This window comes from Gallinula chloropus (assembly GCF_964237585.1).
Source record: "Gallinula chloropus genome assembly, chromosome: 2".
NCBI lineage: Eukaryota > Metazoa > Chordata > Aves > Gruiformes > Rallidae > Gallinula > Gallinula chloropus.
In genome coordinates this window covers 15,111,742-15,128,548 of record NC_140086.1, presented here as the reverse complement: position 1 = coordinate 15,128,548, position 16,807 = coordinate 15,111,742, and the positions used below count along the sequence as shown (strand labels likewise).

The following is a 16,807-nucleotide window of genomic DNA, read 5'->3' as shown; positions in this document are numbered from 1 at the left end:
TTCTGAAAACACATGGGTGTTTTGAATGAAAAATAGTAAAGCATGAAAAATCTGCGTGCAGATGAAGACAGGCAAATCCTTAGTAAGTCAACAAGCACAAAGAGCTTTGAAACATCCCAGAAATGCTGCCATAGATGGGTCAGCCACAGAACATTCTGTTACATTTACTGGTTAGTGTACCACCTTCTCACTAACTTTCCTACCCATGTATTTACTTTAGTAGCATAAAACATCATGCAGTGTATAAACAAAGAGTTTTTCAACAAAAAGAGAGAGATTAAAATACGTATATTCTTTACCTTATTCTTCCTGTTATCGTTATACTTGATCAAATCCAAAATAAACATTAAAACCTCCTTAGGACAGAGGTTGTGAACATCTCTCAGGAGAGCCATGGCAACAGGCATAGTCTGTGTAGTAAAATGAATACTAACATTATTCTTAAATTAGTGAAATGATAGTTACACCCTGAGAAGCAATACATCCTGAAAATGAGAACTGATTTTACAACAGCAAATCTCTGAGAAGTTATATATATGCTAGTTGCATATGTAAATACTTTTTGAATGTCCTATTACATGCCATATAAGTGCACACATCTGAGAAAACCATATATGCAAGAAAAAACCCTCAAGACTATCAAAAATGTAATAAATGAAAAATAATGAAACACAGAAAATATGATGGAACTCATTCTGAGACAGACACTGTATTTGTTTTTTTTCCTGTGAATATGTTGTCTAAGTTTCATTATCATTGAGAAATACAGAACCAATAAAGTCAGTGAAGCCTAAATAATTATTAACCAGACAGGTAATTAGCCTGATTTGGTATTTATTCTAAAATGAGTAACTCTCTAGGTTCCGCTCACATAGATTTCAGAGTCTTAATCTAGAGCTATAAACTTGGGACATGGAACTAGAAGGGAGAAAAGCATAAGTGGGAAAAAATGAACTGTGACAAAAAGGAGCAGAAAAATATAAAAGAAGGTCCAAGAAAGAGAGGTGGGGAGAAGAATGAAGCCATTTGGGACAGAATAAGAAAACAAAATTAAAGCTAAGTTTCCTCCATAATCAGGAATATGAAATCTGTGAAATAAGAACTCAAACACTGAATAATTATGAAGTGAATCTTGGGAGAAAACCATTGTAATTTATTTTGTTATCCACTGTACATCTAACAACTACAGTAAAAAACTCCAGTATTAATATCAAATTAACCAATTTAAGGTAAGATGTTTGAGATTTTACTTGCAGTATGATCATTGCCATTAATGAATAAGGACAGCTGCTGAATTCACCTCAAGATAAAACTAGTACTTTTATCACTATGCAATAAATTCTAATTAAGAATGAACTCACCAATATTTATAGTTATTATATGTACTCCATTCTTCTGAAGAAACTGTTGATTTAACTTCAGCCACTCAGAAAAAAATGTTAAAATTCTGCTAACCGATTTTTGATTAAGATGGAACAAACAGATGCCATATAAGGAAGAACTAGTTATTTTAGATTTTTGTGAAGGACTGTGCTAGCTATGCTCCTGTAGTTGTCAACTGTAGGAACATCTTTGTATTTTGACATTTCTTTTAAAACATTCAGTAAAAAAAAAAATAATTTTACCTTTTGCAGAAAGTAACTTTGAAAATTCATGAAGTTGTTGGTCTTCACAATGTTTGGACAAGTCTTACAACAAAACATTCGTGTAAAGAGTGACTTCATGGCTGGTGGTCCCGTCCATGTACTTACCATGGAATTTGCAATCTGTATAATTAGGAGGGAAGAGAAATTGTATTAACATCACCACTGCAAGTTTAACTTGGCTGTAGACAAAATACACATTTTGCACCATCAAAAGGATAATTGCCAAGAACATTCTGTCCTTCAAATTTTCATCAATGTATTATCTTATATTAGCAAAATTTTCTCTGCCATCCCCAATATCTCTTCTCTATATTGAAGGTAAATTTTATGAAAATTGTTCCACTTGGAAAACATCTGCAACTAAGTATCTTTCCATGATAAACTTCTGTTCTTCATTATTTTGTCTTTTATAGTTTAGATTAAAATTCTGTGTTTACTAAGCCAAGTTTTCTGACTCTACAGAAGCCAGTGATGGAAAAGGTTTCTGCAATACCAACTTCCCAGATTTACCCTGCCAGTAACCTCAGCCTAGACTTCAAATAGGTTTCAGCCACCCGAAGACTACAAGACCACCCCTAAAGTGAAAGGTAAATCAGCTACCTGTAACTTTAACCATAATTCACAAAGACACTGTGCAATGAGACAAAGTTATTGGTTCAGTTTGCTTTGATGTAAGGCGGCAATTCTACAAAGACAAAACTGGTTTTGTACCTTCCCAGCATCCTGGGTTTCATACATTTGCTGTATGGAGCAGTAAAAGCCTGCAGACAAGAACACCTATGCCTGGTGATGGATTAAGCCTGATGAACAAATGTGCATGTATGTGTGTGCACAAACAAACAGGGCCAATGCAGAAGCTTCCATTGCTACACACTCACCACAAACCAAGGAAAAATCTGCTTTCACACAGAAGAAAATGAATTTGATGATTTTCTTCTAAATTATTTAGCTTGCTTCAAAGGGTGTAACATATGCAATAAGAGAATGAAAAGCACAAGGCTATCCGAAGATGGGTCACAGTCTGTTTCACCACTGCTCTTACACAAATAGGATGCTTTATTACCAAGAACCATTTTCCCACAATGTCAGGCTTCAGAAGAAGGTCAGAGAAGGGAAGCACTTCAGTCTGGCTAGACGTTCCCTTTGCAATAACCAAAGTCTTTGAACTAAAGACACAGGTATAGCTTTTTCTGTAAAGTACGTTAACGACTCTTCCAGAAGCAGCTTAATTCCAAAGACTGCTCAGAAACCATGATGATGAACTTAAAACTGCAAATGTGAAATCTATGTACTGGTGTAAAATAAAACAGAACACCAAAAATACAAGGTATTTACTACTCCATTAAACTTGGGATGTAAATTCTTTAACTTTTTAACTTCTACTTATTTTAAGCATTTCATTTCGCAATATCTATGCAATGATGAGTAATAGTGTTTTCAAACCAAGAGTTGTTAAAACATCATCTTTCCAGTATTTTTTGTCTTATAGTGTGTTTTGACTCATTCAAATTTCTCTTTAAATACTGACAGAATCCAAGTTTTCTATTTATTCTACTCATGCGCTACCCACTCTGAAATAAACATATTTGCATGTTCCCTGCACGGTAACACAAGCTGCCTGCCATGCATTAGTTTTACTCGCAGAGATGGCAGGTACACGCTGCATCCTTCAGTTTGGCACAGCATAAACAACTGGTGTCAGCTGTAATGTCATGCACAGCTAGGAAACCCCTCAGTGTTTGGGCAGATGTTTGTGTTCATTTTTTTGCTTTTTTAAACAGTATGGCAAATCAACACCCCAATGGATCTGAACGGAAAAATCAGCCTGCATACTTTCAGAAATGAATATTCTAACATTGCTTTCACCTTTCTCTGTAGGGTGATTTGTCATGAACCACTTAGCAAAGCATGTGCACATGCACACACTGAATCCCCCTACTAATCCCCCCTACCCCCCACCTATTAAATTATTTATCAATGAGCATTTACTGTTACCTGGATATTTTACGCCTGAGAGAATCAAGTGCTTTTACAATGAAGTTTACTTTTAGAAAGTGTAGTAAATAAAGTTTCATAATTGCACTACAACCTATCATTTCTCTATCAACATGAGTATACCAAGAATGTTTTACAATAGTAACTGCAATCCAGCTAGCAGCTGCAAATCAATAAAAAAGAACCCTCCCCCTTATAAATATGAGGAGCTTGGCTTTTTTCAGTGAAGAAAACAAATCCTGAATGTTTACAAGCTGTGAAAATTAAACTTGAGTTAATGACAACAGGAGGTGATTCTTATTAACACCCTGATGCTGGAACTAGTAATAGGCTACATTACACTGCCCTCCTCCCTAACTTGCATAAACATATCGACAACTCTGTTCTGCCACACTCCTTCCCTTGATTCAATGCCACAGCTTTATTCTTTGCTTCACTTCACAATCTTTTTTCTGTAAGTCAAAAACATTATCTGCAGACCCAATATTTTTCATACAATTACAACCGTGGAAAACTGGGTATGATTAACTGCAGCCCAACTGCCTGAGAATTTGAAGTAAAAAAACCAAACAAACCCACTGCATTTAAACTTTGTAAGAACCATTCTTTTAGCATTTACCTGTGGAATATAAACTTTAAAATATCCAAAGTGCATTCATTATGAAACACACCGCTAGCCCGTACACTGGCATTGTCACATTAGTGTTTCATAATAATAACATGCTTTTTCACAAACATTTCTTGAATTTTGTTTTTCAAAGTATGTCCAAAGAATTTATTTCTATACAGGCACTCAACAGAAAGACATTGGAAAGCAAGCTATGTGTCAGGAATCTGAACTCTACAAATAGTAAATAAGTATGCCCTTATGTCCATAACAGTATGTCAGTAAGATGTTTCCAGTCAGTTGCTACATAGGGTTCTCTCATTTTCATTCTTAATGATAATTTTGTGTCTACAGAAAAAAACGATCTTCTGTTTTCATTACTTGACTTTTTAATATTTAATTGCAGACCAACATGATGTTTATTTTGTGCTCCTATTCGATCTGACCAATACAGAGCAGCAATCTGAATTCACATTAGACAGACTAATTTCAGCATTTCAGAGTTCTCAGCACACAGGCCAAGGAACTTCACAGTAAAGTAGAAAAAAAAATATTTTGGCTCTGAAAAAAAATAAAATTAAACAAAAGTCTTTTATTTCTGCCACTTAACGAAACCTGGAAAAATCCCTTGTGGTTTTCATGTCTGACATCTCAATTTTGACAATTATGAAAGCCTTCTGTGGTCTCCATTTACAGACTAAAATAATACAGCTTTCCTTTCAAATCAGTCATGTTAAAAATACTTGGCAAACACATTTAAGACACTAAATATCAAGCCAGGTTAAAAACTGTGACGAGTTTTGATGCATTTTCAACCGTTTGCAATGTGTAGCGAATTTCCTCCCTTACTCCGATCCGCAGCACCTCACCTTCGCGAGGCAGAAGCAGGCCAGCATTCTCACTCGGTAGAAACATTGTTCCTGTTCCAGTATATCAGTCAGTGCAAGCCGTGATGCCGGAGTAGGGAACTTTTCTAACGCCAGAATGGCTTCTTCTTGTGCAACCACATCCCTCTCATATCGAAGCTGATATTGCCACATGAAATCAGACTGTTCAAACTCTACCTTCCTCAGTACTGACATATCAGGGTCTATTCTTATCCAGAGCAAAGGGGAATCAGCACTAGAACAGACATGAAAAACATTAATAGCTTACAACGTTTCAAGACTGTAGAAACTGAAAAGATGTTCTAATTTGTTATGAGTTATTTGTAAAGTATTTAGAACCACAGAACTATAAAAGAATGTAAATCATAATCTTCTGCTTCTAGGCTGGCAATTCTGCAGCCTCCCAGGGCAATCTGTCCAAACCGCTAATATGTCAAAGTGAATACAATGGTTTATTATTTTTAACTTGCAGACCTGAGTTGATGGTAAACTACTGTATAGTCTCAATATATTTAATTCTTCCTCCTTAGACACCTTGACTTTTGTAGACGAGCAGCACTTTATCACCTTCTACTGTTTAAGATCACAAAAAAACCCACCAACACTTTTTGTCAATAGATGTGAAAATGCTTTACAGATACACACATGCTATAATGTTGAAATCTAAAAAGTTAACCATGCAAATGCACAGAGCTGCCAATGAAAGTGAAAGTATCAACAGACAGGATTGAAGTTTTACTCCTGAAGATATTACTCAGTTGTCTTCCACTCAAACAAGCATTTTATACTTTAGTATTCACAGAACAACAAGCACAAACTACATAATAAATGCTTTTACTCAGTTTTCCACATAAAATTTATATGATGAAAAGAGCTTCATTATAAATATGATGCACATTTCTATAGACATTTTTGGAATATCCAGAAATTACTATAAGGGCAGTAGCTAGTGAAGAAAGGATAGTGAAGGGTGCATACACGGGATTTAGAAGAATAGAATGAACATCATCATATTCATGTAGCAATAGGACAAAGGGTAATGGTTTTAAACTTGAAAAAGGGAGATTTAGGTTGGATATTAGGAAAAAGTTCTTCACTATGAGGGTGGTGGATCACTGAACAGGCTGCCTAGAGAGGTAGAGGAGGCCCCATCCCTGGAGATATTCAAGGTCAGGCTTGATGGGGCTCTGAGCAACCTGATCTAGTGAAGCTGTCCCTGCTTACTGCAGGGGGTTGGACTAGAAGATCTCCAAAGCTCCCTTCCAACCCAATGTATTCTGTGATACCATGAATCTATGTATGCTTGGAGCAGATGAGTCTAAACTGGACAAAAGAATGGCAGCATTGCAGACTAGCAAGTAAACGAAGAGTGACTCGCACAAAACCACATACCAGTACAAAGGCAGTTCTAAGAAGAGTGTCTAAGCTCCAAGTAATGGAACAGCTACCTGAACATAACTGATCAGAGTTACTCACAAATATCTATGCTAATTGCTCTTAAATACAATTAAAAAACATGCATTTATTCTTATGTCAGTTACTATGTAGCAATGATAAAAATGACTTGCTAAATGAAAACATCCCTTAAATATTATTTCTCATCATATTTTAGATGAGGTTCAATTTACAAAACTTTCCAGCACTTCTAAGTGACAAGCAATCTATCCTTCAAAGAGACAACAGTAGCTTTCAAGAGCAGATTATTTGCTTCCCTCAGCCAGCACAAGGTACCAACAGCATCAGTATTTCCGAGAGCACCACTGGCTCCAACTCAAGGAGGGTGCAGTGGGTACTTACATTGAGCAAGAATTTGCTTCCAAAAAGTTAAACAGTTGCAACTGACATTAATGGCAGTATGAATTTTGGTATGAGGCATTTCATCACTTATTTTCAATCTAAAAGGATTCTTTTGGAATTAACCACAGATTTCAGGAATTTGTCTTAGTATTAGCTAAATGGTCTTCATCAAGGTCCAACAAAAATTGCTCTTTGTTTCAAGCAAATTCTTGTCTACATTTTACCTATAAAGTCAGTTGAAAGATATAATTAGAAATATGTAAGAAAATCAAGTAATGTAGTCTATCATGGTATCATGCCTAAGATTTTTTCAAAACTGCTTATAGTAGTTAACTCATACATCTGACACTTCACTGGTGTTTGCCCAGCTATAGAAGTGCCAAAAAAGGCAAAGAAATGTGGTATAGTCTTGAAATTTGCCAAGTTCTATAGTGAAATACAACATTATCATCCAAGCCTTCAAAACAGCATGCTTCGCACAAGGAGAACACCACTCAGTCTTGCACTGAGACACTCCAACAAGCTAACTTACTCCATTGCAGAAAGGTCCATGTCCACCTCTTCTCCATTCATCAGTGGAATCTTTTTCTTCTTATTTCTATTTAAAAAAAGGAGAAAATTGAAAAAGAAAGGTATTTAGAAAGTTACCATACTAGCAAAGGTATGTTTAGAAATGGAGCATAAGCCTGCAAAATGGCCCTATGTCTTTCACCAAACTGAAAAATAATGTTTTCTCAATAAAAAGAAAAAAAGAATCACGAAGTTGAGCTGTGAATCAGTTTTGTTCAAGCAGTCACCAACAATTGACATTGCTTTAACCTTGACTCCAATAATTTTTACAATTATGCAATGGCATACAACTTTGAGAAGCAGAGGTTAAAGTATTTACTAAAAATGCATTAGGAAACTGAGAGAATCCATTTGGGAAGTATGCTACTTTTCTTGCTTGTCAGGTTTAGTGAACAGCCTTGGCACTCAACAGAAAAGGAAAATTATGCAAATGCTTCATTCACGTATCTTCACTTGAGGTACTCTGGCCTACATTTGTCTTTCCTCTAATTTGTCTTTCCAATTCAAAGACATTTTGAGTATTTTGATTATAACTTGAGTCTTCATTCAACTCTTCCTATGTAAATAAGCTCCTTATAAAATCTGAGACCTCTACAATTAAGATGTGACTATAAAATGTAAGGCTTCTTGCTGTTCATAAACAGTACTAAATTCTATTTTCTCCCTTTACATCACAGGTAAATCTTGTTCAGTAAGATTAACAAAACATAATCACAAAATTAAAAAAGCATGTGTTTATTACTGATGCATTAAATGTTTTCATATACCCACACTAAAACACTTGCAGTTTGTATTTTAATTCTTACCTTCTGCTTTTAGAATGGCAAGGTATATCGTGTTTAAGACTGTTTTCTTCAATTTGCAATGTATGGTTGAATGATCCATCAAGTTCTTGCACTGTCACTTTAAGAGGACCCTTCAAGTTCACAAGATCATAAACATTAAAATTATGCTTATTACCCTATGTATCATACTTGTATGTGTAAAAAAGTATAGAAAATTGAACTTACCACATATTTCTGAGTCCCAGGAGATGTGTAGTCTTGTTTTATTTCCAATTCCAATACATTTCGTTTTCTATTAAATGCAAAGCTCCCATAGAATTTTACCACTCCGCTCTGATCCCTAATAAGCTGTATAGGTATTCCAGTGCACAATGCAGTAGTTATAAGTAAATGTAATTCTCAATGTTTTCACTCTTTACACTTGCTTTCTGCTTCTCTATTCCTAGAATTTCCTATCTCAAGAAAATCAGGAAATAAAACGCTTATGTCCATTCATGAACTTTTAAAGACTTCTTTTTCCTTTAAACAGTTCCTTCATGTACAACCGTGAACCTTGTGGGGAAAAACTGAAGTACAATGAAAATTACCTAGTAAGAAAAAGGTCCTACTGAAAAACTATACTGGACCTCACCACATCCATTGCCCCTGACATGCTCTCTTGAGCAACACTACAGTAATTTCAATATGATTTAATTCACATTTCATTTAAATAAAACTCTGGGGAAAATGCAGACATTAGCTTTTGTTTTCTACCCACATCACACCTACATCACTTATTTTATTGCAGTTTTTTCAAACTGGGTCATTGTGAGCATTCACATGTGTGACTACAGTTACAGTAAAACTAGATCACTAGAATGAAGTATTTTAGGCTAGGGCATGTTCCCAACAATTCCCCGACAATATAAAGACAAAAGCAGAGAAGGAAAACCTGTTCTGTCATGTCCTGACATTTAAAGCAAGAGCTGACAGATTCAAAGATGTTTCTTATTGTACACTATTAACTTTTCTCCTAAAATACTGTCATTTGGCTAGATACCTCAGAGTGGTTCTGCTCAGGGTGGCTGCCCTAATAAATGTCTGTGACTTCGTCATCAGGTACAGCCTAAGGCATTGTTAGTGGTTTCTTCAGCACTATCACCTACACAGCGCTCGTTAGCAGTGTAAGATAAGACGTGTTATCTTACACAGTAATGACATATTCTCCCAAACATAAAGACCTGCTGCGGGCTTCCAAGGGGAAAGGTCTACTATCAAGTGTTTAAAGCACAGCAAGGAGGTTACAACCACAGGTTACAGGTAACAGGATCAGCCTTGGGGCCAAAGTCCAGAGAAGCTGAAAACCCCCCAAATCTGAGAGGTACAATTATTTCCTTGCTTACAGAACAGACTAGTTAAGATTCACCCAACTCAGACAGTAATGCTGATGATGAGGTATAGCTGCAGTGTGAGTCTATGTACACAGAGAATAACTACTTTCCTCAAGTGCTTGGTACAGCTAAGTATGTAAATTAGAATACTTTATGAATACTTTTGATGCAGATAAAATACTAACTTAGATTACTCTATAAATATTAATTATACCATATTTTTAGTTAGACTGAGATGCATGAACATTAAGTCAACTCTATAAATAACACCTAAATATAAATACCTACTTCTGTTTTCTGTTACAAGAGTAAGGTATGGTTTTGTATGTATGATTTTAACCTGCAGGCAGTTTAATTAAAGCTAGCAGTTAAGCTTGTTGAATAAAGCAAACTGAAATTTCACTCTTGCATCAATCCAAAATAAGAAATCCTCTTTCTTGACTAATATAATTGAATTTTAAATAATCAACACACATATGCTTATAGCGGAGGCCCCATCCCTGGAGATATTCAAGGTCAGGCTTGACGGGGTTCTGAGAGACCTATCTAGTTAAAGGTGTCCCTGCTTACTGCAGGGGGGTTGGACTAGAATAGAAGACCTTTAAAGGTCCCTTCCAACCTAACTTTTCTATGATTCCATTATTTGCAGTTTTAGGTAAATTGTAGATACTAATACAAGCTACCAAGTTTATACATGTTAAGTGTCTTTTAAACTATCAATCTGCACTTTAGGTTACTTATTACATGGTGATTTACTGGAAATCATGTCTTGAAATGCACCAGACTATAGCATTTTCCATGTCAGACTTCAGCATATTTCTGTGGGCAGTGTCCCCTGGAATCCCTTTAGTATAATTTGGCCTTAAATTCCAGCAGAATTCCTGTGCTTTTTTCAAAGTAAAACTTAAAATAATGAAATCCCTTCTAGTAAAGAACACTCAAAAAAGCTAGCATACTTGAAATGACTATGAAAGGAGTGTGAACCTGTGGTTCATCTCTAATTCACAGAATAATGTATTTAACTGTTATAAGCAAAGTTATTTCATACCTTTCTTCACATACCTTCAATAGTGCCAATTAGAAAACAAATTCATTCTCCATATTAACAATCCAGACCAAGAATATAAAGGATACACCCACTGCTTTATTAAAGGTTGGATGTCTTTGCCAGAGACATTTGAGATAGATTTCAAAAACCCAGATGTGGAAACCAACATCTGACTCCACATGTGTGACTGGAACTTCTGAGATGAAGCAGTGCTGGCCAGACTCAACAATTTGTTGAAAACCTAAAATGATAAAAAAAATATTGCTTTCTCTAAATACTTCAATATATAAAAGAAGCTTTTTTGTTCAATTGCAGCTGAATTGCAACTGAAAGGCCAATAAACTCATTCTCTGATAACTGTCCTCAAAGAAGTCTTTCAAAATAAAGACATTTTAGAAAACACCCATATCAGAAATTGTGATTTGCAGACATGAATGTATTTTTACTGAAAGCAAATGATCCACGATGTTGAGAAAAGCTCTGAAACCCCAGCTTCTTAACATGAGAAACATTTAATCGTAAGTAAATGAAACTAAAAATGCTCATCACTGCTACAGGTCCTACTTATCATGCAGCTTTTTAACAAACAGATATGAATTCAAAGTGAAATACAGCAACACTTTTTGGCATCCACTTTAGACCTCAGCACCCCCACACTTCAAAAACAGGTTATTTGTGAGGTTAGTCACTGCAAGCAGCTGTGGCCTTGATTTACCAAATTCTAATGCATGAGATAATTAGTGTGGTATTAATCAATTCTTTCCACACGAGCTTTTACAAAGATCCAACTTCCCCAAAGTGCATATACTGAACGACAATTAGCTTTCAAAAATTACTGACAGTAAAACAGATCACTGACTGTATCTGCTTGCGAGAAACAGAACTGTCATCAAGTTCTCTGCTTTACTCTTCCTCTTTAAAATTGCAAATAATAATTAAAATGTATCTAAGGAAAGCTTTAAAAAAGGTGCATCTGCTGTATTTTCAACCTGAATACTGCTTCCCATAGCTCTAGCACAAGCCCATAACATGTTATCCATAAAAGAAAACCAAACCAAACCCAAAACCAACCCCACAAAAGAGTTGATAGGGAAAGGCATCACACAGTTTCTACCTGGGTGTGTACCCTGTCATATTCAGACATGTTACCAAACAAACTTAGTAAAAAACTACAACTCTGCATAAGTTTAGCATTTCAGAACAAAATGACAATTTGCTTTTGACTGCTGCTTCTATTATCAAGTTCTATGTTCCCTTCAGTGCTGAAAATGTTCTGCAGTGGAAAGGGCAGGTGCTGGATTCCCATTACTTGCACTACTTGTAGTTGGAGTAGATCAACTCATAGCAACACCAGTTAGGATCAGTAAAACAGGTCCGTGGTGTCAACTGATCACAATAACCCCAAGCAATGAAATACATTAACATTAAAGAGAATATGCAATATATTAAAAAAGTGTTACAAGTTAAGCAGGAGAAAAATAGCTAACCTTATCCTAACACAAATGAATTACATTGTATGTTGGTTCTGTCCTGCTAAAAAACTGAAAATACAAATGGTATTGATGACCTGTTTTATTCTTTCTTAAACACCATTTAATGAATAGAAATGCAACTAATGACAAAAAGTTGTCTATATCCAACACAATCACTTAACTACTTACCTGTAACATGAACTCCATGCTAATCCTGTTCTCAATCAGTCTCATAACAAGATGTGCTTTACACTGGAACATAGTGTAATATTCCCAGGACAGTGTATGAGGGTGTTTGATAGAAAAATGTAAATGCGACGCAGGGCTGAAAAATAATTAAAAAAACAACAAACAAAACAGGTCTCTATTTTGTATTTTATGGAGTGAAACTTAAAATGAACCTTATCAACCAAGATTATAGCCATACCAACAATTACTGCATTCAAGTTACAAATTGTGACACGCTTAAAATGATCACAGGCCTGTACAGCAAAGTTACATGGATGTATTATTACCTAACATACAGCAAGGACTGTATAGGGAGTAACGACAGGTAAATACACGCTGTGTGTTACTGGAAACCAGAGCAAGGAATCTGTGACTCAAGTCTGGAAATTACTCATGAATTGTCATTCCCCCCACACCCCACGCTCCACTTCCATTTAAAAGTGACTGTACATAGTGAGTATTTTATATTTAAATGAAGAATTGTCACAATTAAAGAAAAGTAAGAGTTTCAAAAGTCGCATCAGACTTTCATGTGATGAGCCAAAGGAATTGCTTGGCTATTATTTTAGTTTGCAACTTTATGCTTTCAATACTTTGGCAAACTGATGTCTTTCACATCAGGTAACATGCCAAGGAAGACTAAGCAGAGCATCATGTTACTTGAACTATCTGCTCCTTCACACACACACCCTTCACATCTTTAAGCAAAATATTTTAAATAGTTTAATTTCATTCCATATCAGAAGACAAACAAATGGTGAAAACCTAAAACTTTTAAAAACAGAACTGAATTTTGGATAGCCTTAGTGACTGTATAGTGATAAAACACCAAAAGATTTAATTTCAATGTGCTTCAGAATTAATGTTATCCATCAAGTTTTACATTTCAGAACACATTCTGACCTATAGCCCAGTTTCAAAGTAGAAATAGTAGCTGTAATATTGTGATTGTCCAGAAAAAGAAAAACCTATTTGTTCCCTTTCGATTATTTGAGAAGTAGAGACAACAAGAAGTCTGACTATTTCACAGATGAACCGAGTCTGTGGTGACTGTATTTTATTGTGCTATGTTTTTTCTTTAGTTCTTTTCACAGGATGTTTGAATTTTCCATGAATAAATAACCAATGTCTTAAGAAACTGGACTTACACCATGTCAGGGCAGCTTCTGAAGAAGTGAGAATTCAGACTTAGTTTAATCTGGTTGGTGGACAATCATGATTTGGCCATCACACCACAGAAAATGCCAGATACTTAAAATTTCTGGGCTCCAAATTGGATTCTTCCACCATGATTCTTGCCTATACATAACCTAACTAAACCATTTCCAGACAGACCAGGCACTTGATTTGTCCAAATGTTTTAGAGACAACACTGCAGGACAGAATTAAATAATTCATGAATTGTAACGATCAAAGATAAGCATTGTAAGCCTGATCTGTCATGCCAGTTACCTCAGGAAAAGACTGGTCTTCCAGAACCTTCAAAGAACCCATTAAACAAATGATTTTAACTTTGACCAGTCTTTCCATGCAGCTGAAAGATGTTCACCAGCAGAGTTCTACCAGGACTCCTGGACCAGTACATAGTTCCTTAGCTGCAGTTCTTTAGGTTTCAGGAGATGGCAAGAACTCAGGTAGCTGCAGTGCTATATAATTTTTCCCATTCTCCTATTTACTGTGAGACTCCCCTGACTTCCCTCATGAATGCCTGTTTAAACATCTTAAGAAGATACAAAAAAAAGTATTTCTAAATTTAAGCAAGTACTGCTCTTCTTAGGTATACGGAGAGTATGAATAAGAAGGTACTTGGGTTCAGTACTTGCTCTTTCTAGTTGATGACAGGCAATTGTGATAGGTAATTCCTGAAGTTCCCTTTATCAAAACTGTCTTGCTATTTTGGATGCTTCTCTATTTTGAGGTAGGAAAGGGTTAGCCACCATGAAAGAATTGAAATGCCATGAGGAAACTGAGGTTGTGGCTCAGACATTATATAATAATTTGGTCTCAGCATAAAACTATTTATCCAGCATCAAATTATACAGTTGATTGACTTTGGTAACATTCTTCTCTTGAAAATTACAACCAAGCCAGGACCTACATTCTTGGCCTTTTTAAGTTTACTAAGTGTTGATTGATTTTGGTACCGGTGACAGTATTTAACTGCAAATCAAAACTGAGACCAGTTTGGATTTGACAGTTACTTCCTGTATTTCATTCAATATTAATACATGTCTTCCAAAGATATTTTTCTTTACCCATTATACTTCCATAACTTTTATTGAATTGGCACCAAATGAGAATTACAATTAGCAGTAAGGACATAGAACCTTTGTCAAAGTGAAAAACTAAATTAGCTCTTCCAAGCTCACACTTTCAAACACACCCTGGTCATTCAGTGTAAAGCTGTAAATACACTTCTTCCATTTTACATATACCTGATGTTTTTACTTTTTACAACAGGGTGGTACCAGCACAGTCAAATACTGAAGAGAACCAAAGTCTGAGAGGGGAGAACATAAATGAAAATGTAACAAACACAAAGCTTTCTTTTGAAACTTTCATTCCTGCAGCAGATAACCTACAGTTTCCTGTCTTTCATTTTCCCAAGCTCTAGGAATTTTTGTTTTAAAATAAATGTTCTGGAGAGCAGTTTGTGTTTTGCACTAGATATAAACAGGAAGAATCTGGGAGACCTGTGTGTTTTGCACAGAAATTCATGTGCCTGAAGTTATTTTTTCCCAGTGATTTATTTCCATATTCTACTTTTAATTTTGTTGAAAAATTAGATTATTAATCTATATTTTTCTTCATATTATTCTTAATTTTGACTGGTGTAGGGCAAATATGCTTGGCAGAAAACCATATCGTAACCCCTACAGCAAAGGAAAAATAGATTGGAGAGAAATGTTCTAGACATCATTATGAAAGTACCTTCCAATACAAGGAATTTCCCAGACTCAGGAACATATATATACTTAATTTACCTACAAGTGAACACTGATCTACAAGAAACAGTAAACTGCAATTTATATATAAGCAGCATGATTATTACTAACAAGCTGTAAAATGATAAAGTAGTGAAACATACAGAAACTGTTTAGCAGTGATACATCACAGAAGAGAAGGATATATTTAAGAGAATTAGAACAGGATTTTTTTTTATTATTTGTGTTCAAATCTAGAATATATAAAATAAAGCTAATAAAATTAACAGAAAGAGACTTTTAGTCAATTGCCTCTTTTAAAAATGTGCCCTTTTTCTCTAATTTAATTTGATTCTATTCTGAATTTCATTTCCCTGTGTAGCAGAGTATGTTGCCACTTTGTAACACTGCCAACCAAACAGACAACCAAGACCTAATTCAGTACCCCAAATTTTCCTTAAAAAACCCCTGACACCATCACCAACAGGATGCCTATGCTGCTAGCTGTAACTTGCTTTTCAGGGGTGTATATATAACAAAAGCTCAGTCTCCTTCACTACATGAAAGAACAGGACAGTGAAATAAATCAAAATCCATCATTGTTAGACAAGCAAGACTGAGCAGTGGCTTGGCGTGCATAGACATCCACAAGCTGCATCTGTGACTGTCAACATCCAGAAAACAGGGTACTTGTTGAGGATTTGCCTGGCTGGGAAAGTTGCCAATATACCCTGTTTCTGATTTCAGAAAACAATTTCTTCTTTTTTCTCCCTCAAAAATTGATCACTATTTATTTTTTTAATACTTGATTCAGTTCTAAATCTAGAGTTTTAATTCTGAATTAACAAAACCTGGATTTGCAATGACTTCTTGCAGACAATTTTGATCGAATTTTCATAATACAGGGCTTCTGCTGCACTAAAGACTTCAGACATTCACATATACTCCCACTCAGCTTCACAGTTTTGCATATGCCACTCATGAATTTCCAGAGAACAACTCTTTGCAAGGCTGCATCATAACTACATTTATTTATCCAAGAAAAGAAAGACCCAGCAAAGGTTGTCATTAAAACCTGGATCAACTTGCTGATCTGTCTTCCAGCAATACATTCCACCTCCAGTGTTTAACACTATGCTGTGGGTAGGACAGGAGTATCACAAAAGAGGGAGGGGGAAAAGTCATGAGGTAGCAATATTAAAAATAGTCATTGGGAACATACAAACCCAGCCAGTCCATTTAACAATTTTACTTCTCAGATGACTGATCTAATACTTCTTTTCTCAACTGATAAGAAATCTCAGTATAAGACTAAAAGGTGGTAACTGAGAGTGGAAGGAAAAAGAGCAGGGAAAAAGAAACTGATAACAGTTAAAAGCCAAAAGATTACTAATCCCTCCAGAAATATTCTGGTTCTATATTCTCTCTCTTACTAAAAAGTAATTTTGTAACAGCATTAAAAACATTCATTATACTTC

The 16,807-nt window shown here is 35.5% G+C and overlaps 1 protein-coding gene across 1 annotated transcript in view; it reads right to left on the bottom strand.

Moving 5' to 3' along the window:
* TAF2 (TATA-box binding protein associated factor 2) overlaps positions 1 to 16,807 on the bottom strand; it is a gene marked incomplete at its 5' end in the record, with an annotated part of 61,294 nt that overhangs the window by 25,032 nt on the left and 19,455 nt on the right. The window contains 9 exons of the mRNA XM_084280258.1: positions 300 to 410; positions 1,626 to 1,766; positions 5,118 to 5,370; positions 7,465 to 7,530; positions 8,309 to 8,418; positions 8,513 to 8,627; positions 10,792 to 10,946; positions 12,367 to 12,502; positions 14,504 to 14,565. Of these exons, the coding sequence (XP_084136384.1) occupies positions 300 to 410; positions 1,626 to 1,766; positions 5,118 to 5,370; positions 7,465 to 7,530; positions 8,309 to 8,418; positions 8,513 to 8,627; positions 10,792 to 10,946; positions 12,367 to 12,502; positions 14,504 to 14,565 (1,149 nt within the window). The remainder of the gene's footprint in view (positions 1 to 299; positions 411 to 1,625; positions 1,767 to 5,117; positions 5,371 to 7,464; positions 7,531 to 8,308; positions 8,419 to 8,512; positions 8,628 to 10,791; positions 10,947 to 12,366; positions 12,503 to 14,503; positions 14,566 to 16,807) is intronic.